The sequence below is a fragment of the Sinocyclocheilus anshuiensis genome, unplaced genomic scaffold (genome assembly GCF_001515605.1).
Source record: "Sinocyclocheilus anshuiensis isolate Anshui unplaced genomic scaffold, SAMN03320099.WGS_v1.1 scaffold447, whole genome shotgun sequence".
Lineage (NCBI taxonomy): Eukaryota > Metazoa > Chordata > Actinopteri > Cypriniformes > Cyprinidae > Sinocyclocheilus > Sinocyclocheilus anshuiensis.
The window spans coordinates 5,149,652-5,174,739 of record NW_015552615.1 but is presented as its reverse complement, the minus strand read 5'-3'; the positions used below and the strand labels follow the sequence as shown (position 1 = coordinate 5,174,739).

Sequence of the window (25,088 nt, the reverse complement as noted above, 5' to 3'; positions counted from 1 at the left end):
TCTGTCAGAAAAAGTGTTAAACATTTTGCTTATTGGCTGAAAATCTTCTTAATCGTTGGACTCAAAGTTCATTCAAAACAAGACAAATGTGATAAATTATATTTGGCATCACTGGTCAATCACATACTATGGTATTTTTAAGGTGCTTTTATAGCTTTTTGTGTACTTTTTGGAGCTTGACAGAGAAGGGTCTGGCTGCAGCCTTGCGCTTGCACTCTTGCTTTTGTGTTGATTTATTTTGCAGGAAGAACTCGCAGCACAGAGAGGAAATAGTAATCATTCCAATATATATATATTTTTTTTTTGAATCTCAACATTTTACAACAGTATCCAGGTGGTGAAGACAAGAAAAAAATTAACAAAATTACAATGTCAGTTGCAATCGCCACCTGCACTCTCTATCTGCGACGTCACTTGCAATCGACACAAATCGTGCGTGTTGCCAATGGAGACAAGACGCTGTGGTGATTAAGCGATTAAAACTAATTTAGTACTATAGCATACAGGGTCCTGACTCCTGCAAGAAAAAGACAAGACCCGCAAATCCGTGGCCACAGAACAGCAGAATATGAACGCATATTCTTCACCACCTGGCTACTGTTGTAAAATGTTGAGCGATTCAAACAAAAAGTATTCAATAAATAGAACAAAATAAAAAATAATAAAGACTGCAAGTGACGTCGCTAGCGGAAGCGCAAGTGTCTGAGAGTGCAAGTCTGATAATGCAAGTCTGAGAGTGCAAGTGCAAGGCTGCAGCTAGACCCTCTTGGGCTTGACAGCACAAATCACTTTTATTATAAGGAAAAAAGAAGTTCGGGCATTTTGTAAAACATTTTATTTTGTGGGCCACAGAAAAACTGAAACAACATGAGGTAAGAAAATGATTAATACTCCTTTCTTAACTCAAGAATGGAGTATTCTCAAAACAAAAAAACTCAAACTTTAAGCAAGTTTGAACCCTTCTAATAAAGCAGAGGTGGACTTGACTGAATCACAAAGGCAGGCTCAGAACAGCAAGCTTGTTAAGTTATTTTCTGAGCGCGTCTCTCAAAATTCCTCTCATCTCTGTCCACAAAAAAAGCAGCATGGTTCATTTTGAATGGCAAGCTACTCGATTCGACTCTTCCCACACACACATACACCTGGAACAATGAAGCTTTGCTGCAACAACCAACCGGGTGTCCGAATTAAATAATGAAAGACAAAATTAAGCTCGGAAAATACAAATTTGGGGAAGCATTTTAAGTTATCAAGTGCTTTTGGATACAAGACTAATTGGGCAGCTTGATAACATGCACAGTAGTTAATTCACATAACATGTATAACATAATGTGGCATTTAAGATAAAACATGCAACTTTCACATCCATGCATAAAATACGTATAAAGCATCATAAAGTAATGCGGATTACCAGTAGTTGTGCGGAATCTCACTCAGATGATGCTGGGACAGGTGTAGTCTTCGAAGCCAGGTTGGCGTTTCTAATGTTGTTGGGCGAAATAGTGGTTAAAAAACGAACCGTTGTCTAGGTTTCTTGGTGAACTGTAGTGCAAATAAAGAAAATATTTTTGAGCTCTGTCCCCTCAGATGATGCAAGTGAGGAATGGATGCGGCCCGTTTCCTCTTTCAAAGAAACAAGCTGAGGCTATGGTACAGAACGCCCGCGTCACGTGATCACCACTCCTCACCGTCTCATAACACGCGGACAACACAATGAACACATTTTCCAATCTGATGAAGATTTTGATATATGCTCTGGGGTATATAAAAAATAAAAATAAATTTTATATATATATATATATATTATATGTATATACATATATATATTAGTCTTGTATATGCACATTTTAATTCTCATATTAATTGCGAGACTGCATTGAATATTTAAACTTTTAAAAATGTCACACTGCATTACTATTTTAGTGAAATAAATACATAAATAAATAATAAATAACTTGGTGACCAGTCACAGCATTTTTTTTAAATGCTGTTCATAAAATGTTATTCAGTTTCATATATGTATGATAGCCTACATTGTTTGCTAAAGACTGGATATTGCAAAAAAAATAAAAAAATCCTACTAAAACTAAAAACTACAAAAAATGAAACAGTTTTGCATTGAAATATTCAAAGTCAATGTGGCTTAACTAACATGCAGAAATCCATTTTGTTGTCTTTTGACAGTAAAAATTACCCCTTGAAGATTATTTGAAAATAATTTCCAGTGCAGTATTTGAGTAAATTTATTAAAAAAGGAAAATTCACTTAACTTAAAAAGGAAAGTATTTAAGTGTTTACTTGATGGTTACACCATTTGAGCTTTTCGTAAAAAGTAGTTAAATCTAAATTAATGCAGAAAATTGTACACATTTTTTTTTTTTAATATGAAACCAACATGAATGCAAAGATTGTATTAACATGGATTTTCAAGTGAATCCCAATAAATGAATTTACACAAAAACCATTAGCAATAGCTCACAATTCTCTCATTCTCCCAAACACAAGAACCATTTATAGTTCACTCTCATAGTCCCTAACACATTTTTTAACCCATGGGGAAACCACTCACTCTGATGTATAATTATGTTCTCACCAACTACTCGTGGTCCATCGAGCAACAGCTAAAAGGCTGTTAACTATACTGCACACAGAAACCCATTATTAACGGCATCGCCGCTGTCATCTCTGCCACAGCAGGTCGCTGCGTGTATGACACATTCTGAGCAATTTTTACACAGAAATGGTAGACCCTGTATTAGAAAGAATTTCCTGCTGACTGTCTCTTTGACTGTTAAATACATGCAAAAGAGCCTCCGGCAATGAAATCTCTGCTCATGTTGTGGCACCAATTAGTGAGCCTTACTGCCAGCCTAATTGAAGCATAATTACTAGGGTTGTTCGGTTCTGGGTAAATTTAAAACCAACAGAAGAGAAAAAGAGCAAAGGTGCATGCCATGAATACCATTTGCAAAGTCTACTCTAATGTGTGCACCATTGTCCAGTTGTGCAGCCAGCTCGAGAAAAATAGCACCACGGGTTTTGCCAAGAGACAGAACAAATCCAGGATTTTATTCTCAACTGGATCCCGCAGAGATATCTGCCCTGCAGCATCCTCCGCACCCGCATTTGTTAGTTTTCATTTCAAGCGTGTGTATTTTTAGTGTGTGTAGCTATATTGTGTATAGGTGTGTTGAGGATCAAACAAAGAGCTCAGAGCCTCCCCAAAATATCTGGTCGACCGATAAACCAACCATCCAACCAGCACCGAACAACTGCCAACAATAAAGACGCATGCTCTTTAACAATCTGTGAGCTTTCATGTATCTCTTTGGCAGTCTGCCACCTCCTGTGTGCTCCCACACACACACAGGTAAGTTTGGAGCAGTGTGTAGGCAGCCCGGTCCAGATTTCTAATCATAGTAAGATCTAGATCAATTGGTGCCTGCAAGATGGAGTTTGCAGCTCAGAGCAGCTCTAGGAAAACAAAGCAATGAATACACGCTGTGGAGAGGAGACTAGAGAAATAAATAGAGGCATAAGTGGGGAAATTCAGATCTATCTGTCAACAATCAATCACAACTCTGCAATGTGTATTATTGTACATAATAATATGTCAAGGGCAAACAAGACTGAAGCTTGTCACCCTGTCATAAGTCTACAACAACACTCAATGATTTCACATACTAGGGAACTTTCACAGAGCTTTGGCTATAATACTGGTTATCAGAACACATGAAAAGAATGTGGATTTTGAAGGCAATGAAATTATGGACCTGTGATGCTGCAGTTACTTTGCCAATTTGAAATTGCCAGAGTATTACAAATATCGTATATAACTGGAACATTTTTCGTTATTTTATAACCTTCTGAGGCTGTACTGGCAAATGTTGTTAGTTGGTAATAATGGTAATGATGAATCTGCGGGCACACAATGTTGAGGTTACGTTGCCAATTACCAAAGTGAACTGAAACATTCTTGGAGTTTGTGAATTGTGAGTTGGTAATTTGATAGCAATGAAATTATGAGCATGCAATGTAGTAGATGCGTTGCATAGTTACATTGTCAATTAAGTAATGAAATTACCAAAAAGTACCAATAAATTACACAACTGCTACATTGTGTGTTGTTATGAATAAACATCTTTTAGTAACATCAATAGAATGTTTGTTCAAAGTTGTCTGGTTTTTAATAACGCATGCAAAATATTTGCACAAATACGTCATATCAATCATGGATGTTTTTTCTCAAATGTTTTAGATGGACATTTGTCTCATGTTATTTTAAATGCTACTTACCACTTGTTTTAGAGAACACTCAAAGGTAAGATCCTTCATAATGTTAGCAAAATGATAAAATGAAACATTCCCTTAATGTTTTCTCTAGTGTTTGCATAAACAAGAAATAAAAAAATGGACTTTTTGAATGTGCAGAGAACATTCAGAAAAAAATACTTTTAATAGCTTAATGGGAACATTATAAAAACGTTGTTAGAACATATTTCTGTTAGCTGGGATGCTAGCAGCAACACCAAGGCCATGGGTTTGATTGCCAGGGAATGCATGCACTGATTCCCAGTACTTCGAATGCAATGTATCACTTTGGATTTTAAAAAGTCTGCTAAATATTAAAAAATAATAATAATTTCGTAATTGATGCGCATGATTGACCAGGACAACAAATCAGGAGTCTTTAAATGTGCACAGAGAGAAAATCGTCTGCTTTCCAGTGTGCACTTGACCTTAACTAGAGATGGTTGCTTGGGCGTTGCTATATGCAGCTGCTAATGTGTTTGAGTTGTTTTTATCATGTTTATATGTGGTAGCTAGTCTATTCTGTTTTGATTGTTACTCTTAGAGAGACCTCCTCCTGCTCTCTCTTATAGATCCTTCATCCGGAGTCTGGTATTTTTTCACTTTTTTTTTGTCAGTCAAAATGGCCAGTCTGATTGCTTTCGAAAGTAACAATACCTTTCTCCTCAACAAACCATATAATTTAGCACCTCATTCATGTCTGTAGCACAAACGGTGAATGAAAGGTAAGTTCCACAGTGAAATACTTTGATTTAATCAATACATAGGCATTGACACTCTATTCCTTCTCAGCTAAAGCATGTGCATGTGAAGCATATGGTGGGAACTGTGTGGAAGCACAAATGATAGCATTTGACACTGTGTAAAATCCATGAGCTACCTTTACTTTCTCATCTTATTTCATACAATCTGGAGGTAGTTAAATTGTCCACAGGCTCTAGAGAGCACACACACTATACAGTGACTCAGAATGCACTGCAGGAACATAAGAGCCCACTTTAGTTTCAAAATTAGATAATTGGGCCAGTGAAAAAAGCTCCAGTAGAGGTAATGACCTTAAGTCCCAGAGCATGGTCACATCAGCGTGCAATAATCGAGGGGATGCACTATAGTCATTGTGACCTTAATCTACACAAAGCCTGCTTGTTAGTGGAGCTGTTACTGAACAGACAGACAGAGTGTGAGTGAGAGAGAGAGGGGCACATAATGATGTCTCTGTGAGTCACACTACTAGGATGTTGTCTTAACCTTTTGACAAAGAATCATCAATGGTTCCAACAGGAATAGTGCAGTAAGCATTCAGAATGACTCTTTTGAGAAAATAGGGATGGGAATCTTTCCGTTTGCATTAAAGATTTTTTTTGTAAGGAATAAATATTTGGAAAAATTCCATTGCCAAATGGTGAGATATTTATTTTAATAATAAAAACATTTTAAAAATTCTTGCAAAAGTTGTTTACACAGATTTTTATAGACAGTCTTTTTAGAGAGAGAGCATACATTTAACTATATATTAAAAATGCTAAATACACAACAATGTGATAACATATTTTATTAATTTTGCTTTTATAAAGTACTTCTGACAAAACTGCTTCTTTAACTACATGTCGCCATATGAACAAAAATGAGGGCTCACAATTAGATATTATCTGTATGAGTTAGATTCACTAAAAAGAATTGAGTCATTAGAGTAATTTCTTCGACTACACTGGTTGCGTTCCATAGTGTGTCGCATGTTTTAGATTCACTAAAACGAACCGGCTAATAAGTTTGTCATTTGTTTGGGAGTTTGAATACACCGTTTGCGCTGAATGTTTTTGATTTACTAAAAAAATCACCTTAGAAGAGTCATTCATTCGATGTTTTTGATTCAGCAAAAATAACCGGCTCGTAAAAATTGCACATTTATCGCGCTGTAGATTCCGAATTAGAGCAGAAATAAGTAGTACAGTGTTTCTTCTGCATCAGAGGAAGAACACACGTGAAAAAAACTTTAACGAAATTAGAAATGGAACCGCAAAAGTGGCCAGTTTCCGTCACACTACTTTTGAAAAAAACTCCACGATTCATACGACACGCATAAAGATTGGCTTTAGCATGTTTCTAAGCTGTTACATAATATAAATACTGTATACATTTTATTTATATATTTGAACTTATTGCAGTGCATTCTGGGACTTGCCTTTGTTGCAAATCTACAAACATATGATGCCTTACAATGTCATGCAGCTCACAAATTTTTTTAGAAAAAAATCCAAACGTGTAAGATAAATTCACATTATAACTTCAGACATCAGGACCACTAGCAACTTGAAATCTACTTCAGAACCTTCTTTAGAGCACTCAGTCCACGTCTTTTCCTGGGTCTCTTGCATCACATTTTATCTCCCTTATGTTATTCTATTAGCATATTCTTAGTTTTTGATCTTGCATCCGCTTCTTCGCTTTTTTACATAATGTACAATGAAATACCTGCTGAATAATCATTTGAGAGGATTTTGAGGTTGGTGGGGGCTGTTTCAAGCTGGGTTAGAGCCCTGTGGAAAGAGACATCAGTGTTTGTGAAGTGTCTGAAGTGGGCAGCACTTCGATGGAGATAAAAAAAAATAAAAAAATTTAAAAACCCTGCACTCCTGCAGGGGGATAAAGTGCAGAGATAAATTTTACACACACAGACAGCCTGACAGTGTGGGAGAGAGCTGCTTTCTCTGGCGGAAATCGAGGGGTTATGACGTCATTGGCAGACGACACAATGACACTATAGACACGGTCCGTGTCACTAGTTAAAATTGCTTATTTCTCTGGATTTAAACATTCTTCGAAACATTTGGGATAATGTAAGTACACAAGTAAGCAAAATATAGAACACTGTTCTAGTGGTTTTTGGATATTTTAATAAAAAAATCTTACATATTGTGCCTTTAACCCTACTGATCGATACAATCTGATCTACTGAACCGTAGAGTTTTAAGGGGAGGGCAGGATATATATGTGTGCAGTTCTTGTCCATGCAATGATAGAAGTGAGATGAAAAAAATTGATAAAAATGCAATAAGTCTTTGTCACTCTTGAATCATAATTAAACTGACTACAAAAACGCATAATTATGGGCTGATTTAAACTAAAAGGTCGAAAGGCTTTTGTGTGTGTAAGTGAGTGTTTGTACATGTTGAATGACAGGAGCATAAACAAATGGACAGATGAATCAGAAAGACAGACTCCGTTTAGCACACTCTCGTCTCCATGGAAACGACAGGATAACATAACGAGAAAGCTGTTAACAAGCTATGGTGTTTTGTCCAAACAATCTATAACTTTTTCAGACTTGGATAAACAAGAAAGAACTTGATTTCCATCTTAGTTATAACAAATAAATGTAAGCAATTTAAATTTAAATAAAATAATAAAAAAACGAACAAATTATTTTAAATGTTACATTTTTAAAAAATAATTATAAAAATGATACAAAGTAGCATCTAGCTATGATCAAATAAATTTAAAATAATTTAAATGTAAATAAAATGATTTAAAATACAATCACTGAAATAATTTTTTCCATCATAATTTACATTTTACTACTACTACTAATAAATAACAATGATAGCAATAATAATAATAATGCACAATATTTAAAAAAAAATATGTAAGAAATAATGGGGAAAGTAATTAATCAATAAAAATATTTAACTGAAAACCTAATAATGGTAGTCTAAATTAAATCTAAATTAACAGGTTTTATTTGAAATAAAATATAATTTAGCATCACTGAATCAAACTAAACACTTTAATTTATACCAACAAAACTACTTTTTAAGGGTTAAGTCCAATAAAAATGTCTCTTTACATTTTTACACACATAATAGTACGTCATAACATAACATAACTAAATCAGGATGAACAAAACATGATTTAAAATACACTGCAGCAAGTTTAGTGCTTTTCATATCAATTATATCAAAGTAAAGCAAAGTTTTCACATTATTCTGTATTACAAATTCTATTCACATACACAAGTGGTTTCCAGACAGCATCATCATCATTACAAGCCGACGAAAAATGAAAGCATTTCTTTTGTGCTGCAGTTCTAAAATAAACGCAGTGGCCAATTCATTTCCAGCTAAGCCTCTGGAGCAGAAGCTGATCCTACATATTGCTTCTCTGTATCAAAATATTTGGGTGCATTTAAGCCAGGTATTAATCTTCTGAAGTGGAGGACCAGGAATTGAAGATAGCCTCACTTTGCATGGACGAAGCGGTCCTTTGGAGTAGCGTTTGAGAGCTCAAATACTACTAATCTTAGCACGCTTTGGGTCAAGGGTCGAGCGTGATGGGGAATTCAGGCTGAAAGGAAACAAATGACAGCATGACACTATATTTCCATACTACATCCCCCCACAGGGACTGCACCAGGTTCTGAGTACTGATGAATAATTAATCTGTTTTCTGTCTTTCCCATTTGGCCTGCTTATTTTTCTCCGGCTGGCATTCTGTATCCCTCACTTCCCTCCCTCTCTTTCTCTCTCCCTAGAGCCCTTTCCAACAGAGTCTGTACTGTCATTCTGGTGATCAGCCTAATGACAGTCAATCTTTCTAGTTTGCCAAGCAATTGTGAGGAGCCATCTACGACAGCTATATTGCATCATTTGTTTCACAGGAAGTCAGCAATCCATACAATTTTCTATTTCGGAGATCAAATATTTCTGTCAAGCAATCACTCTGCCGTGAAAAGATGCAATCAGTCTGAAAACCATATATTTGCATTTGCATTCCCTTGTCACAGGCACAAATAATCACATAGACAAGTCTCTTGACAAATATAGGGTGCATAGACCCCCTAAAATACACTTTAGAACAATACTATAATACATTTAAAGCTTTATTAACATTTCATTGTGGTAGCCTCATACACTATAAATATTGGTGTCATAGGGCCTTTTAAGGCCTACTTTGTGAACATGAAAACATTAATACAGCAAAGTATAGCGTTGATAATCTGAAAGCTAAATTATTATATAACAGAAAGCTAAAGTGCTGCTTAGTTATTCAAAAATGTAGAGGCTTGTAATTGTAGCGCATGAAATGATTACCTGAGAAGCAGTTGAGCAGCTGCATAAACAGAAGTTGCTGAAAAAATGGTATTCTTCACAATTCAGAATTTAAATTTCAGTTTGGAATTTAAATTTAGAGTGAAAGAGTGGAAATGATATGTCATAAAGTCATAAAGTGATTACTGTCATATTTTGACTTGACAGTGCACATGCAAACACACTCCGATTCACACTGTGTTTTAAAAATAGGCTAACATCAGTCATGAATTTCAATTATTACCTCTTCCTATTAGAGATCCACAATTTGTTCAGGAAATTTGATTTATATTTGATTATCAAATATAATTAATGAAGCACTGTCAACAGCATATTTTAGAAATTATATATTTTAAAATGGGTAATGACAGTACAGTAAAAATATTAATAATATATATATATTTTTTTTATATTAAGTGTTAATTAAATATTATTTTAGTTTTATAAATTATAAAAAAAAAAAAAATTTATTAAAAATAATAAATGAAAAAATCTGCTTTCATCAGTTAGCTAATACAGTTATAATAGTCTGCAAGGGCATCCTTTTTTTAACAGTACAATAAGCAATAATCCAGCAAACTAAAATAGTTGCACTGGTCAGTGTTGAGTTACCAACTGATGGCAAACCGTGTTTTTTCCTCTTTGTTCTCAGCTCCTGACACATGTTCAGACAAATCCATATGCATCAGAAGTCGGTGTTCCACAATTTATTAAGGACCTTAGAGGTTGTTAGATGCACAAGTGAGCTTGATTGCCTTTCACATACAATTGAAAAACTGCTTCATCATGACTTGCTTTCCAAATAATGAATAAATCACCCACCCAGCAGGTTGAACTCGAATGAAGAATATCCAGGACAAAAGCTTTAAAACCTGATGTCTTTTGAGTCTGGGCACTCAGTTGGGATTTTTTTCATCCTCATTTTCATGTGCATCTGTGTGTGAGAGACAAAAAGAGCAAATTGAGTAGTCTTTCCTTTGATTATGTGATCTTATAGCTGCTATACACAAACTATACACTAACACACACACACACACACACACACACACACACACACACACGTGCAACTGGTTTCCTTGGCAACAGCAGAAAGGCACTAAAAATCTAATTTTGGGAAATGCTTCTCGTTTCCTGGCATTCTTCATCTGCTTTTCATTCCGGATGACCTTTATGTGATTGTACCTTGCATAAGTGATCAAATAATCCAATTTTCAATTACAATTGGGCCTGACATCACTTACATGCATATCTGTGACCTTCAGCAAAACATCTGGGTCTGATAAAGCAATGTAATCTATAGAGCAGGCAGGAAATAAATGATCACCGCACGTCGCCTCACTTAATTAATCAAGGTGCACAGATTGGTAATACAGATTGTGAGTTTACTGCACTGCAATCTTAAAATCCCCATGAAAATTAAATGGAAGTTTTGTGGATTTTAGACACGTGTCTGCATTTTATACATGTAAAATTTCCTCTTCCAGCAAAATGGGCCAGAATTACTAATAATGCATCTTACGCTCAAGATTTTTTTTGCCCAATCAAATGCTCTCTAGTATGAGAAAGACCCTCCACCCAATATAACTTAATATGACAAGCAATAGCAAGTAGCAAATTTTATATGCAGTAACATTAGCGAAAACAACACAATCTCACAGTAAGTCAAAAAATATTGTACATTTCATAGCTATTTTACAATCTTCTCATGTCCCCGTGGTGATTACGTTTAGGGGTAAACCTTAATGTTAAAATACTATATGTTTTCATATGATTCACGTTGTACAAATTCATACAAAATCGCCACCTTGTAAAATAGTTACATTTTCCTGGGAGATCAGGTTGGCTTAAAGCTATAGGCTATTGGCTATAAATAAAAAGGATAAACTTTTCCAAATCTGCCCAACTTTCTTTTTTAATATCAAATAAGTCAAATTCTTTTTATAGACTCATTCATGTAGGGGGGAAATATTTATTTTATTATTTATTTATTTTGAAATTTATTTTTTTGAGATTTGAAACTTAGGTAACTCATAATAAATTACATTGCCACAGCCGACAAAATATGAGAAAGCTATGATTCTGATTTGTTTTCATTGTCCTTACAGCTTGTGACCAATGCTGTACGTATTTATTGTATTGTGGACTATATATAGCTGATGGTCTTTGTCAAGCTCTGTTAATGTCTCATTAATCAGACACAGTCAAAATTAAAATTGGTTCTAAATGCAAAGATAAGAATAAAATAAGCCCTTAAGGATGCACTATTGATTAGATTGTTTCCTTCAAGGTGAGCATCAGACTTGATAGATCTCTGTTAACCCCCATTGACTCACTGAGAAGGGTACAAATTGTATTGTATTTGCTGGCAGCAGAGCTCCGAATGCATTAACCCTGTCTGTCTGTCTGTCTGTCTGCCTGTAGCAAAAACCTCTTTCACTATGCTTCTGTCTTCACAGCCGAAGTATCTAAACTCGTTGAATCTAAAGCAGTATGATATGAGAATTTGCTTGGTCTGTGCTGAAAGAAGTTTTCTATATTCAGCTAGAGCAAAGTTTTTTTGTTTTTTTTTAAGTATAACCATTTTTTTTTTCAGTGTGTGCTTAATATAATGTTTATTTAAATATCCTTTGCATTTGAATGAATAGGAAGGCAAATGCGTTTCAACGCTGGTTGAGTTAAAACTCCATTAAGAACTCGAAGGAAGAATGAGATTTGACAGGTGGATAAACAGCTGCTGAAAGTGGTTGACACGGGCAAACAAATGTAGACTATGATTTAAATGAATTTGATTATGGTTTCGTGCACGGTCCATTAGACTGTTCAGGCTTAACGAGGCTCGATGGCGCCATCTTCTGTATATAAATAAATAATAAAATACACCACCCTTCCAAAATTTGGGTCGTAAAAGTCTTTCTTATTTTGTAAAAGTCTCTTATGCTCACCAAGGCTGCACTTATTTGGTCAAAAATACAATCAGCCAGTAATACTCATAATAATACTCTAACATTATAACAATTAAAAATAAATGCGTTATATGTTAATATATTTTAAAATGTAATTTATTCCTATGATGATAACAATGAATTTTCAGCATCATTACTCCAGTGTTCAGAGTCAAATGATCCTTCAGAAATTATTCAAATTAATATACTGATCCTCACTAAATATTTACTTATTATTATCAGTGTTGAAAGCAGGTGTACGGTTTTTTGGAAACTGTGATAAATAGGATTTTTTTTAAATATAATTATAAAACATTACTTTATTCCTTATATATATAAAGGAATATACGGTAGTAGGCCTAAAGTAATGTTTTATATGCATGTGTGTGTGTGTGTGTGTGTGTGTGTGTGTGTGTACTTGTTTATGCTACATTGTGGGGACCAAATGTCCCCACAAGGATAGTAAATCCTGAAATGTTTTATTTTTGTCTGCGGTCCCCACGGTGGGAAAAAAATGATTAAAAATAGTAAATGATGTTTATCTGAAAGTGTAACAATGCAAACAGGTTTTCTGTAAGGGGTAGGTTTAGGGTTAGGGGATAGAAAATATTGTTTGGTCAGTATAAAAGTAATAGAAGTGTATGAAAAGTTCCCACAATTCACAGAAACGTATGTATAAAGGAATATACTGTAGTATAACACAAACACGTGTGTGTGTGTGTGTGTGTGTGTGTGTGTGTGTGTGTAAAGGAACATAGCTTACTATAGTAAAGTTTTTAGTAAAAAAAGATATTCAAGAGATACATATAGACCAAAAAGGTCAAAGGTGAATCCGAAGCATTTCATTGTTATTTTATTAATTTCTATTAAATTTCGTTTTGTAAAAGCAATGAAACAACAAATATAACACTATAAAACAATATACTATTTTATTCAGATATATGTAGTCTATATTAAAAAGTGTTTACGGCGTATTATTTTACCAAAACTGGCAAAATCACGCAAAGACGACATAAGATTTCGTTACGTGAGATGAAGTGACGATTATTATTATTTACTTCTGAATTTTCGCACATAAACCGTTCACATATGCTGCGGTTACGTAAAGTCAGCTTTTCGACAGAAGGTGAGTGCTTAAAACATAGTTAAAATAAGTGTTTGAACAAACAACGAAGAACCGTTACATAAAGGATTACGTTGTGAATGAAGGGTGTGAAACAGAGGTCTGGTTTGACGAGCTGGATCTTCTACGTAACTACGTGAGTCCACTGGGTGGCGCAGCGTGGCAGGACAGTAGCGGTCGCTGCCTACATCATCTTTCTTTCTATAAACAACCCCAAAGAAACGACGGCGAGAGGTGGAGCCGCTGAGCTGACAACTGTCAAAAGAGCCGAGCCCTTCCGTCCTCAAAGCATCTTGTCGTAGCGCGTTAGAATCCGTTATAAGCCACGTGATTGAAGTGAGTATCTCGTGAGTGTAACGACGTCTCTGTCGCTATTCCGTTATCGCGGAGCCGTTTCGGATGAGCGGTTCGCACTTTGGCAGGTTTTGACGGACCGCATGTCTTCCTGGAGACCCACGGAGAAGGTGAGACGACCACGAGTGTGTATGAACGCTAACTTACATTTTCAAAAGCAGCGTTGCCTAGTCAGCTACGTGCTGTAGAAATGATGCTGAGCGAGCGTTTTATAGACATGTCACATTAGTAAATAAACGCCTTTCCACGCCAAGGCTGCATAGCTAACTTACATAATGTGTAGTTGTATTCTCATTTGGAGAGTCTGTTCGTGATTATTCATCACAGAACTATGTGCTGTTCCCTCCGAGAAAACATTTAATTTGCACCACGTCGGGAAGGAAACAAAATGACCCCGTTTTAACAAGAAACGTTTCTTTGTGGTTAAAATTGGCGCAAATATCAAGAGAACCGCCAAAGTAAGAATGGAAACTCACTTTGCCCCCTTCTGTGAACTCCAGATCATTACCGTGGTATATAAAGTGATGTTTCTTGCTTGTGGTTGCATGGTTATGCATGTTAGTTAATAGTATTTAAAATAATGGAGTAAATATATAATATTATTATAATATAAAATAATATATTTGTGACCCTGGACCACAAAACCAGTCATAAGGGTTATTATTTTTCTGAAATTGAGATTTATACAATATCTGAAAGTTGTATAAATAAGTTTTCCATTGATGTATGGTTTGTTATGATCAGACAATATTTGGCTGAGATACAGCTATTTGAAAATATGAGGGTGCAAAACAAACAAAATCAAAATACTGAGAAAATCACTTTTAAAGTTGTCCAAATTAAGTTCTTAGCAATGCATATTACTAAACAAAAATCAAGTTTTGATATATTTATGGTAGGAAATTTATAAAATATCCTCATGGAACATGATCTTTACTTAATATCCTAATGATTTTTGGCATAAAAGAAAAATCGATAATTTTGCCCCATACAGTGTATTTTTGGCTATTGCTACAAATATACCTGTGTTACTTATGACTGGTTTTATGGTCCAGGGTCACATTTGTTGTTGGCCATAACATGAACATCTGTAGTATATTAGTAGTCCTTTCACCTTGAATAAAGTGTACAAAACAATAATACTTTGTACAAAATAATAATACAGACTATACACAATATTGTTTCCAAACAGTTCTCTTACCAGTTACATTTTGGATAAAAAATAAATAAATAACGTTAAAGGGGTCATATGATGCTGCTAAAAAGAACATTATTTTGTGTATTTGGTGTAATGAAATGTGTTTATGCGGTTTAACACACACTGCTTTGTGTACATAATCCCACAAAAGACTCCGTAATAGGTGTGTTTACATGCTCATGCACTACAAATCATCTGCACTGTTCCCCAGCCAGCTGCTTGACTTACGATGTTTCTCTTTGCACATGTACAGTATTATGTGAAGCATCCGTATAGTCTGTATTTTATTTTATTTATTTATTTATTTTATTTATTTAAATTTTTTTAATTTATGCATAGGTAAACATTTATGCACGGATCAGCTCTAGGCATGACGAAGCGGATATCGTCCTCTTTTGGAAGGCCAAACAAAGTAGTGTCGCTTTCACAACAAAACACAGCGTCACACACTGCGGCCTTGAGTGAGCGGAGGCCGGCTAGAGTGAGCGGCGGCGGGCGGGCTTGCGGCAACCACATGTGACGACCCCGGGCTGGACTCCGCTTCGTCCACGGTGAAAGCCGATCCGGCGATCCACAGCGCGAAGTTGAAGTATTTCCTCAGCGACCAGCACAGATCAGCTTCAGGCATGACGAAGCGGATATCGTCCTCTTTTGGAGGCCAAACAAAGTAGTTTGGCTTTCACAACGAATCACACAGCGCCTTCACAACATGGCGGCGGCGGCGTTATGCAAATCTTCCCAGATAGTGACGTAGACATGTGGGGGCGTGTTAGAACGAGCCGTTTTAGGTAGGCGTGGTTGACTCTTAACTTTTATAAAGAATATCTCTTTGGATTTGAGACTTTAGTGTTTGCAACTTTACAGATCTTCTTTATGCACCAAGAGTTGTAACACTCCAAAGAGAAAGAAAAAATTGAAATCGCATCATATGACCCCTTTAATAATAGAAAAGTTGTATTAAAATTGTATTTAAATCATGTATTTGACATTAAATCACTTAATCATGTATAACAAAAAAGATCAAGAAATAAATGAGATGATGAATTTTATGAACACAGCTGATCTGAAAGACAACACTGTCAGTTTAAAATAGCTGTTAGAGGGATTATTAGCTGAAGATGGGGATTTAGTTTTAAAGCACTGGACGTGTTGCATCAAACAGCCTCTAAAGTTGGTGTAAATAACACTTCAGTTCTCAATCATCAGTTCATCAGTTTATATATTGCGTCATTGAAAGCATCTGTTACTTATTTGAAATGTATAGGTTTTGACAGAGATACTGATACATTCGAATTGCCAATTAAACTTGGTCAAACTTTGCATCTTGTCTCATAGTGTTTTCCTCCAACATTGACCATTGAGTAGTTTGTAAATGTGCAGGCATGTTTTAATGCAGCTTGAGAGTATTAGCTCAATCAATCAGGATTAAGGATTTGTATGGAAAAAAGAATAGGTGCTTTCATTACAAACCATGAATGTTGTATTAAAACAAACAAGAGCGTCAAATGAGTGTTTGTTTGTATTTCTCCATCTGCACAGAAGGGTGGATTCCTAGCTAATAAAGTGTAAAGTGCATTCTGTTGTTGAGATTATCCAACTAAAGGGACTTAATGTAACTGATTGAAGGGGAACTGGAGGTCCGTGGTTTGGGAATTTGCTCCACGTGTTCTCCTTCACATAATCTGCTGCTAAAAGCTCCGTCACCCTGCACGGGATGAGCCTGCCGTTTGAGATTAGGAATTACACAAAGATCAGTATCTGACTACACTTTGTGACTGCAACAACAAGCTGTGGACAGCGTCTTATTAAATGTCATGTTTATTGTCGTGTTTTTCATCTTGGTGATCTGATTCACAATGTTTTCTTGTTTTCCTGTGAGCAGTCAGTAAGGATGTAATGAGTAAATGTAATAATAAAGAGGGAACATTTAATCAGGGTTATTATCGTTAACTAAAACAAATACTTTTAAAACATTTTTTTGTTAATTGAGATAAAAGCTGAAATAAAATAATAAAAAATGAAATGAAATAAAAACATTTGATGAAATGTTGCCTTGGCAATTAACTGAAAAAGGTTCAGTTGAAGCACTAAAATTACTGACTGGAAATTAACAAAAACTGAAAATAAATAGTTATATATATAAAAAACTAAAATAATGACAATAGAACATTATAAAATTACTAGAAATTAAACTAAAATTAGATGAAATCTAAAATAAAAGCTAACTTTAAAAAATGATGTATATTAATATTATTAATATGTATGTGTGTGTAATTATATATATATATATATATATATATAATTACATTTTGTAATATAAAATAACAAAAATCTAAAATATATAATAAACATTTCATATAAACATTTATTTTTAGTGTCTCTGTTTTTCAGGCATGCCCTTTGCTACTCAGGGATTCTCCTCTGGATATTCCTCTCAAGCAAAGAAGGTTGAAAAACATCTACTCTTGTTTTCTCTTTTCTCCAGGTTCTGCCCAGTCTGTAGCTGAACCACAATTTGTCGTGTGGGATGTGTTTCATTCTCCAGGTATTAAATGTATAAACTCTCTCTTCACCCCACTAACATGAACAATCAGGCTTTTTTCCTACAGTAGTCATGTGCTCATGTGTGTGTTGCAGCTCAGGCTCTGGTTATGTTCTACTGGTGGCTGGGAAGTTCATGGTACAGCCTGACCTCTCGACTGTCTCTGATCAATGTATTTCTGCTCAGCAGGTACAGTGTTCTGTGTGTGTGTGTGTGTGTGTGTGTGTGTGTGTGTCGTAATTACAAATGTGTGGCCTTAAGAATATGCATGATAGTTAAGTAATAGTTCACTGCAACTTTCATGCACTTAAACTAGAACCTTTATAAGAAACTTTTTATTGTCTAGATAAAACAACAAAAAACAATCTCAAAATGTTTTACAGAGTTACAGACTTCAGAATAGCAGAGAATTGTGATTTCCAGTTCTGGAAATTATTAAAAACTTAAATAAATTAAGTGAATTAAATTGTTTTCTAGACGCACTCAAACTTATTTCTGTTAATGTGGAAGAACCATTGAAGAACATTTCTTTTTATACATGATTACACATTTCCTCTTTCCCTCTCTGTAGATGCACATCAGATATGAGAAAGACCGTTGTACTGGTCCTCCTTCTCATCTTTCTCATTTTTGGTGAGACAGCAGATAGTGACTCTTCCAAAATATCAAAAGCGAAATCTTGGTATTTCAAAATAACCCACTTTGAACCTTTAAGACTACACACAGTACATATAGCTGTAAAAATGCGTATGCATGTTCATGCCTGAATATTTCTCATTGAGTAATAAACATTAATATGCAACTACCTAATATTGTGTTGCAGGAATATGGTACTGGTTCCCGTTTGCTTCTCGTTCTCCTCCTCATGAGGTTGTTTCCAAGACTCCGTCTGTTAAACACACAGATAGACCTGTGAAAGAAACTTTTGTGAGTAGATTGTCTCCAAGTTAATTAGACCTCAGAAAGGTCCCGTTTCATACTCAGTTATTGTATATTTCTCTTAAATTGCTGTAATTATTTTATTAAATGCACTTTTTGCTCTAAAGGATCATCTCCAGCATGCTAGCCTGTCTAACTTGAAGGAAGAGATCGTCAGCTTGCATGATAGGGAGGCGAGCCTCTTGGTAATTAAAATCTAATCTCAGTCATGTTTGTCTGTGTCTTTTGAAGAGGAAGTGTCCCAATTTCTTTCTCTTTGTCTGTCTGTTTTCTCAGAAAGACATCGAACTGCTGAAGATGGAGAGCATGAGACAGAAGGTCAAATCTGAGGTGAGGAAACGAAACGTTCCCTCTTCCTTTCTACCACCTCTGTTTCTTCTGTCATAGCAACAAAGCGCAAAACAGGAAATGATGTCATCCACCTACTTATGTATCTGTGCGCTTGTCTCCTAGATGATGCAAACTGATCTGAAGTCTATGAATGATCAGATGAGGAAGTTAGTGTCTTATCAGTTTTTTTGCTTTGATTTTGTGGAGTTTGTTAAATCTTCTTTGCACGTTGCATATTTATGCAGTGATAAAATAAATATGTTTAATATTCATTAGTGCCGAGTCTGAACATGAGCAGCAGATTTCTAATCTGAAGTCCAGCATCTCAAACCTGCAGTCGGCCCAAGACCTCGTCAAGGAAAGAGTTGATGCACAAGACACTCTCAACACTAACGTAAGGGTGCTTTTAGCGCATTTAAATTCCTTTGATGTGATGAATGCAGTTACTTATTATTCAGCTAATGATGTCATTTCCTCTGCAGCTGAGAGCAGAGCTATCCGACTGGCTAATAAAACTCCTGAAAGATCCAAGCTCATTGGAATCGACCATAGTGCTCCGTCCTGAGCTGCAGAGGGCGCTGGAGGATCTGGAGAAAGGGATACTAGACAAACTAGTGAATGAGAAAGAGAGCAGGAGAGACGTCTGGAGGACTGTGGGAGAGACGCTGCAACAGGAAGGAGCCGGAGCGGTCACTATACAAGTGTGTGTCTGTGTGTAATAGGATGACAAATGTAGAATTAGTATAGTAAAAAAAAGAGTCTTATTTTGAAGTACACATCAGGATCATGATGCCTTTTAATGAGATTTTTTTTTTTAAATATGTAACAGGATGTGAAAGAAATTGTCCACAGGGCAGTTAGTCTGTACAGGGCGGATGGGATTGGATTGGCGGACTATGCCTTGGAATCTTCTGGTACTAATTTCCCTTGTGTATATATATATATATATATATATATATATATGTGTGTGTGTGTGTGTGTGCAGTAAATATATACAGAGATAAAAAAAAAAAAAGCAGCACAGCTGTTTTCAACATTGATAATAATACGAAATGTTTCTTGAGCTCAAATCAGAATATTAGACTGATTTCTGAAGGATCATGTGACACTGAAGACTGGAGTAATGATGCTGAAAATGCAGCTTTGTATCACAGGAATAAATTACATTTACAATAGAAAACAATTATTTTAAATTGTAATAATATTTCACAATATTACTGTACTTTTCCATTGATCAATTAATGCAGCCTTCTTTCAAAAACATTTCAAAAATCGTACTTTTGAACAGTAGTGTATATATGTAACATTACCGGACATGACTAAGTGTGTGTGTGTGTGTGTGTGTGTTTGTGCAGGTGCCAGTGTGCTCAACACCCGTTGCTCAGAGACGTATAAGACCAGATCTGCGTGTCTGAGTTTATTTGGCATTCCTCTGTGGTATCATTCAGAAAGCCCTCGGACTGTTATACAGGTAACAGTTCACACAAACACTGTCACATAGACACAGATCTGACTCTCTAAGTTTCTGTGTGTGTGTGTGTGTGTGTTGTAGCCGGAGCTGTATCCTGGGAAGTGCTGGGCATTCCGAGGCTCCCAGGGTTTCCTGGTAATCGCGCTGTCTTACCCAGTAAGAATCACCCATGTGACACTCGAACACCTTCCCAAAGAGCTCTCACCGACGGGCCGCATTGACAGCGCCCCGAAGGATTTTGCTGTCTATGTGAGTTGTGATATGTGATATTTCAATGGGTTTTTTTAATCATCTGCATAACAATGAAGCAACAGCTTTGAGATTCCTCGGCTGTCCTGTGTTCAGGGTATGTCTGATGAGACTGAAGATGGAAAGCTGCTTGGTACATTCACGTATGACCAGGATGGAGAGCCCATTCAGACTTTCAAGCTTGCGGTGAGTCCAAATAAACTATTTATGATCTATCATCATCATATCATGGTAGTACATGTTGTATTTCTGTATTTAATATTTACATTACTGTTTAGACATTTTTTTTTTATCAAACATGCAATAAAACGGTCATATTGTGAAATATTATTTCAATTTAAAATAACTTTTTAATAGTTTGAATGTATTTTAAATATCATTTATTACTGTGGTTGTAAAGCTGAATTTTCAACATCGTTACTCCAGTATGACATGTCACATGATCCTTCAAAAATCGTTCTAATATGCCGATTTGCTGCTCAAGAAACATTTCTTATTCATTTTATTAGTGTTAAAAACAGGTGTGCTGCTTAATATTTTTGTGGAAGCCGTGATACATTTTTTAAGATTATTTGATGAATAGAAAGTTCAAAAGACCAGCATTTATTTCAAACTTAAATAATTTGTAACATTATAAAAGTATTTTATTTCTGTCACTTAGGATCAATGCAACCTTATTGAATAAAAGTATGAATTTCACAAATAAAAAAATCTCACCGACCCAAAATTTTTCAACAGTAGTGTTTATTTACACTGATTTAAATCAAATAATTTAATAAAACGTCTGGACACATCAATAATAATAATAATAATAATAATAATAATTGAGGGCAAAAAAAATCATGTTACCAATATAGGCGTAATTTTTTCTATGTAAAATATAGTTTATATATACACATATAAATTAATTATACATTTATTAAAAATATATATATTTCTGGGCTACCAAGGTATGACCTAGATATGATCTTGTGGAAATTCTAGTAAAATAGTTTGTGTTTTCTTGGCTGTAGGAAGCGTCAGAGATCTATAGCACGACAGAGCTGAGGATCTTGAGCAACTGGGGTCACCTGGAGTACACCTGTGTGTATCGCTTCAGAGTTCACGGAGAACCTTCATTCGTCTGAGAGGAAGAGGATCTGAAATTATTCTTCAGCTTTGGTTTACTCTATGCAAAAAAAAAAAATGTAAAGCTCAAAGGCACTGGACTCTTAAAGAATGAATCAGACAGCTTCCTAATGTACGAATACCAAAAAAGCGCACACAAACGTCCGACTGATATCAGAATGTAGATCGTTTGCCCTCTCAAAAAAATCTTTCAGTTTTGCATTCCTCAAACATTGATTTTCAAGTGCTGATAGGAAAGTTTTGATGAAAAGGTGTACATTTTTTAGTTGTTTATACAGTTTTGAATTAACTTTTGTGATTTATTGAATTTATTTTCATATGAAGGACAGGCTTATATTGTGTGTAACAGTAAATATGGTTTATAAAACCAAATGAAGGACAAAAAGTGTCATGCTTAGCTGGAATTACCATAAAGCAGCATTTGTGTTGTATTGCTCTGCCTTTTACATTTGCTTTATCCTCAGTATGTGTTTTGCAACGATAGATGGTTCTGAAATGTGTTTATTCACGTCATCATTGAACCATATACCTCTTAAAAGCTTCTAATAGTTTATTGTTTAGGTATGTCCTTTTGTAACGATGCTGTGTTCTTTGAGCAGCAGTTCTGATTGCACTCTTGAGATGTTATTATTTTCCACCCTGGCTGAGGAGTATAGACAGGTACTAGATGGTGTACGTCTCCTCTGCGGGATGGGGAGGACTGGAGTCAAACTCAGGTTTTGGGTTTTCAAACCAAAGTGCTCTTGAACATCCCAGATTATATAGTTCTGTTGTCCTCTATTTGTATATATGTGCTTAATGATGCAGTTTTTCAAATGCACACTTAAAAGGTATACATATTTGCTTTGTCTTATTTGATTTATTTTGGCATCCTTTCTCATCGAGCTTAATAGAGCTTCGATGTTAATTTGGCAAGTTTACATGAAGTTTCTGTCACATTATTGATATTTTGTAAGAAATAGGATTTTTTTTTTAAATAAATTTGAGATGGTACATAATACTGTGTGAATGCTAATATAAATGCACGAGTTGTACACGTAAGACATTTTCATGCAGATCTGCATGTATAGCATTGCACTGATCTTTCCATGCTTCATTTAATAATTCGTGGCTAAAGTTCATCCAAATCATTTGCATGGTTTATACACTGACAATTCAGCAACTACTTATTTTTTAGACCTGGCTCAATTTGAATTTGACTTCAAATTCTACCAGCTATGCTTTTCTACATGCAAAAAAGCATAGAAAACACTTTTTTTTCACATGCATCTCAGACTGCTGTATGTGACTTCACACATATACGTGTCTCTATCACTTGCATGTATTTAATACTAATAAATAAAGAGGGTGGTAATATTTTTTACCCAGTTGTTTTGCTTCTGCATTCCCTAGTGTGGACACATCTATACATATCAAACACAATGAGAAGAATCCGGTTTCATTTATCTATGACTGACCAGAGTCATTTCACCACACCCTCACAAATGCTTTGTTATGAAAGGCCAAAACTTCACTGCACAACACTGCCAGGGTTCATTTGCTTTGCTGAATTAGAAATTAAACTGTTCAACTTACTTTTCTTGAGGGTCGTGATTTCTGCAGCTCTAAGCTAAAGCAGTGGTTATTATAGGTCTTCTAATAAATAACACCAGTTTCAGTTGCTGGAGTTTTATCTATTAAGTTGAATCAGGTGTGTTTGATTAATCAGAACCACTTGTTGGAAACCACCCGAACGCTGATCCTCAATTCATTCACAAACACTATTTTTTTCTAACAATTTTATTTCCATAACAGAAGTAAAACTGAAAGCAAAAAACTAAATAAATTAGGTGATCTAATAAATACAGTATGGTAAACAAACAAAAAAAACGGTAAGATGTTTTCATTGTCTTACAGTATTGACTACCATGATAGTGCATCAAAGGAAAGAAATATATTCTACATTATAAAAACAGATGAAAATGGTACAGCTATTAAAATCACACTATAAAACTACAATGTCTTAGACATAAAATTCACCTATTTTACATTAATTATTTACAGTTACAGCGGAAAATCACCAAACTCTCCATAGGCTTTAAAATATTTGTTTCTTCAACAATTCCACACAACACACATCAGTGATTTCAGTGGGACACGCTCGTTCTGAGAGTTCACGTGAACATGCATATGATCTGAAACACACACACACACACTCGTGTCTTTCTGATGTGTACAAAACCTCAAACACACACACAAGATGCTCCCGTATGGAATGCTGTGAGGGTGAATATGTATTCAGGATGCTGGTGTTGAAACAGAAATTCATTTGACCTGTTGTATCGCTGGTCAAATATCACACGCACACACTCAAACTCCACTCAAAAGTGAAAAAAAACTCATTTACAGGTATTTGATGTCTAAAAAGTGACAAATCATATAGGTGATTAGAGGTGAACAGCAACTATGTAGGTTTTTTACCTAAAAATGTATTCTGGAGTGTTTAAAAACCAGAACAATGTTTAACAGCAGATTATATATATATGCTTACATTAGTAAAAACCTAATTTGATGACTCTGATGTGTTTAAAAATCACAAATACTTATGGATGAACTATCAAGGGTGAAAACACTAGGTTAAAAAAGAAGAAAAAAGGAAAACTACAAGTCTAAAAAATGACAAGGCACATTGGAGCCAAGCATACTGTGTTTCCAAACGTGTCAGAGCAAGCTGAACAGCAAATGGTGCTCAACAGACACATGGTTTGTACTAACAGCATCATCAATGGTCTGGTTTCGCAGCTCTTCCATCAGATGAAGAGGAAGAGGAAGGCTGTTCAGTGCACTCTAATCATGCCACGAGTCACAGTGCATTTTGGTCGCTCTCCGTGTTTCCCAACTTGACAATTTTCCCTCAACTGGAGGGAGTCGACTGTGCAAAACGGATTAACTACTGACATCTGAACTCATGAGTGACATTATGAATGTCAGATATTTGCTGTACTTTATGATCAACATTCACTTGCACTGATGCTAATACTTTCATTAATGAGTACATCTGATTGTGCATTATAAAGTGACGACCTTACAATAAAAAGTTGGGTTGATGTAATATTCGGTGACAAGTAACATAATGAAACGATTTAAGAAATGTTCTGTTTGTCTCCTCCTGGAGTGATCATAACTATCTGCATTTCATAGAGAAAGCTAGTGAACTTGTTACAAAATATAAATACATTTAAAAGCATCTTGCAAAAGCAAGAACAGAAGACACTGATATGAATATAGGGACAAAAAATGCTTGCCATGCAGAAGTTTTAACATTAAATGTACATGTATGACATATTGTTTCAATGGATGACATCATAGATTACATATTTTGGGGCTTTTAGTTAAACTGTATTTTTATTTTTAGGATTAAAAAAATCATATATATAT

The 25,088-nt window shown here is 35.3% G+C and overlaps 1 protein-coding gene across 1 annotated transcript; it reads left to right on the top strand.

Moving 5' to 3' along the window:
- Positions 1-867: 867 nt before the first annotated feature.
- LOC107666022 (SUN domain-containing protein 2-like) lies at positions 868-23,028 on the top strand. The gene is given in 17 exon segments (XM_016457111.1): positions 868-872; positions 3,336-3,370; positions 17,404-17,483; positions 17,485-17,557; positions 17,650-17,743; positions 18,126-18,187; positions 18,378-18,481; positions 18,601-18,678; positions 18,770-18,823; positions 18,947-18,990; positions 19,100-19,217; positions 19,306-19,524; positions 19,653-19,737; positions 20,179-20,294; positions 20,376-20,543; positions 20,640-20,729; positions 21,557-23,028. Coding segments are annotated over 17 exon segments (1,539 nt in total). The 3' UTR covers positions 21,671-23,028.
- The last annotated feature ends 2,060 nt before the right edge of the window (positions 23,029-25,088 follow it).